Source organism: Aspergillus foveolatus, assembly GCF_047715535.1.
Source record: "Aspergillus foveolatus strain CBS 279.81 unplaced genomic scaffold BDW70scaffold_308, whole genome shotgun sequence".
NCBI lineage: Eukaryota > Fungi > Ascomycota > Eurotiomycetes > Eurotiales > Aspergillaceae > Aspergillus > Aspergillus foveolatus.
Window position 1 is genome coordinate 1,050 of NW_027396372.1, and position 2,795 is coordinate 3,844.

Sequence of the window (2,795 nt, forward strand, 5' to 3'; positions counted from 1 at the left end):
CCTTGGATAAAGTCAACAGTAATATGACTCCATGCTTCTTGTGGTATTTCGTCAGTTTGCATTTTCCCATATGGTCGATGGTTTGATGGCTTGTTTCGGTTGCATTCATCGCATTTGCTGATGTAGGTTCTGACTGCTTGTTCCATTTTTGGGAAGAAATAGTTTCGTTGTATTTTTTCAATCGTTCGTCCGATCCCTTGGTGTCCTTCGGATGGTGGGTTATGATGTAGATAGATCACTTCCGTCACCATATCCTGTGGCACCATAATCGATCCGTTCCATATGATCAATCCTTGTTCTTCAACAAGATTGGTCGTGTTGTTTTTCCATCTCTTTAGGTATTCATCCTTTTCAGTGGCTTCTCGTAGCCTTTTCAGAAAGTTTTTGTCTTCCACAACAATTGTAGCGGCTAGCACAGCTTCGCGATTGCATTGAATTGTACCATCTTCATTTTGTTGTAACAGGTTTGATTCAGGCTGCTTGACCCCAATTGCATAATCAGGTCGTCGGCTTAGCGCATCAGCAGCAACATTTCGCCTTCCTTCAATGTGTTCAATTCGGAAGTTGAATTTAGTCAATTCCTCATGCCATCGTATTTGGCGTCCGGTAAGCTGTTTGGTTGTTGTGAAGTATTTCAGGTTTTTGTGATCACTCTGCACAAGTATTTGGTGTTTTGCTCCTTGGAGGTAGTGTCTCCATTTCCGAAATCCTTCCACAATAGCAAGTAATTCGCGATCATGCGTGTCGTAATTCCGTTCGGCACTTGTGAATTTTCTCGAGTGAAAGGCAACTGGTCTTAGTCTTCCAGTGTCATCAGGTTGCTCGAGCACTAGTCCGAGTGCATCTCCTGAGGCATCTGTTTTCATGACATTCTCCTTTTCAGGGTCATGGATCTGTACAATCGGTTCTGCCTTAACCAGTTCCTTCAGCTTATAGAAGGCTTGTCGTTGTTCATTCTTCCATACAAAGGGTTCGTCATCCCGTAGTAACTTTGTTAGTGGCGCGGCGATTTTCGAGTATCCTTCAAGGAATCGTCGGACATATCCGGTAATGCCTAGGAATCCTTGAACCTCTTTCACATTCGTGGGTTCCGGCCAGTCTAGAATAGCGTTGACCTTTTCCGTTGGAATCTTAAGTCCTTCGGGGGTGAACACTAATCCTAAGTATTCGACTTCGGTAACATCAAACTTGCACTTGTCGATGTTCAGGCTTAGTCCTGCGTTGTGTAGTTTGCTCATGACCTTCCGAACATGCTCAGTATGCTCTGATGGGTCTTTTGAGAACACAATGACGTCGTCGAAGTATACAGCAACAAATTGGTTGAGGTAGTCTCGAAGAATATGCGTTGTATATCGTGCGAATTCGGCGGGTAATCGTTTTAGTCCCATGGGCGCAACTACCCATTCATAGAGTCCCATATCCGTCAAAAATCCGGTCTTCTCGATATCCTCTTCGGCCATAAGGAGGTTGTAATAACCCCATTCAAAGTCGAAGACTGTGATGATCTTGGCTCCTAACAGTAGATCTCGCTTTTGCTCCATGTGCGGCGCTTTGTTGGCATCATTGACAGTAATCTGGTTGATCGGTCTATAATCGATGACCATCCGCATCTTCCCGTTTTTCTTTGGGACGTACATGGTCTGATGTGACACTCGTCCTCGTCCTTCTCGTATGAATCCGGCTTCTAGGAATTTCTGCACAAATTCTGTGTCTAGTTTCAGCTCATCTCTTGACTTTTGTCTTTGTTTGACTTGTGGTAGTTCCGCTCCTGGTATCAGCGGTATCCTTGCTCGGTATTCATCAGGGTGGTTTGGTAACTTCCGTTCTCTCTTCACAAAGAGTTCCATGAATTCGTGATACTTTGCCGGTAGCTTTCTTCGAACTTCATTTTTCTCATCCAGATACTCCCGTAGGGATTTCCCCTTGACTCGGTATTTCTTTTCTTGTTCTAAGCGTTCAACAGTTTGTCGGATGAGTTCTTTGTTTTCTGCTCCGCCGGCCTCATTGCCGTCCTTGGTTTCATAGGCGTAGTCAAGTCGATCTCCATATCCGTTCGTGACTGTTGTTTGTAATTGCCTTCGTTGAGATATCACTCGTCCAGTGTCCCAGTAGATTGCCGGGTTGTCATTTTTTAGCCATTCTAGGCCTAACACCGCATCGTAATATCCTCCCTGTAACGGTGCTTCCCTAAAGCTTATCTTCTTTTCATAATCTCCAGATCTTAACAGAATTGGTTCCGTTTTTCGTACTGGTCCGTGATAGAGGACGTTGCCGTCAATCCCTCGTACGGTGCTAATCCTCCCGGTAGCAGTAGCCTTGATCTCATGCTGCTTTAAAAAGGTTTCTCTGATAAAATTCTCTGACGCGCCTGAGTCCAGTAGGATCTTTGCATCTTGTCCATCCAACGTCCCGAGGATCACAATGGCCGTTGGTCCGTTGGTGGCAGCTAGCTGGACCTCTTCCCGATGTTGTTCGTAGTATTCCCATCGTTCTAGGATATAATCATGCCAGTCGGCTTTCGTAAACGGCGTAAAGTCTCGTTTGTGGCGTCGGCATTCAGGTACCTTGCAATGTCGGTCCTTCAGGTAGGAGTGATATGGGTGATGGTAATTATCATAGGCACATTCACAACCTTCCTTCCCCGTGGGGCATTCGTACATGGGTTTAGCCAATATCCTGGGTTCCCGTGGGATCCAATTATGCTGGCGTTTCCCTAGGTGGTGTTGGGTACACCCTTCGTCGTAACATAGTGACCAATGGAGTGCGCTGTGTCGTGGGTCGCTTAATGCCGGAAA

The 2,795-nt window shown here is 45.7% G+C and overlaps 1 protein-coding gene across 1 annotated transcript; it reads left to right on the forward strand.

Moving 5' to 3' along the window:
- Nucleotides 1-2,130: 2,130 nt before the first annotated feature.
- Nucleotides 2,131-2,795, forward strand: BDW70DRAFT_146237 (uncharacterized protein). The gene has a single exon (XM_073738559.1). It carries the CDS (start codon nt 2,505-2,507, stop codon nt 2,715-2,717), a length of 213 nt encoding a protein of 70 aa, XP_073590418.1. The 5' UTR covers nt 2,131-2,504; the 3' UTR covers nt 2,718-2,795.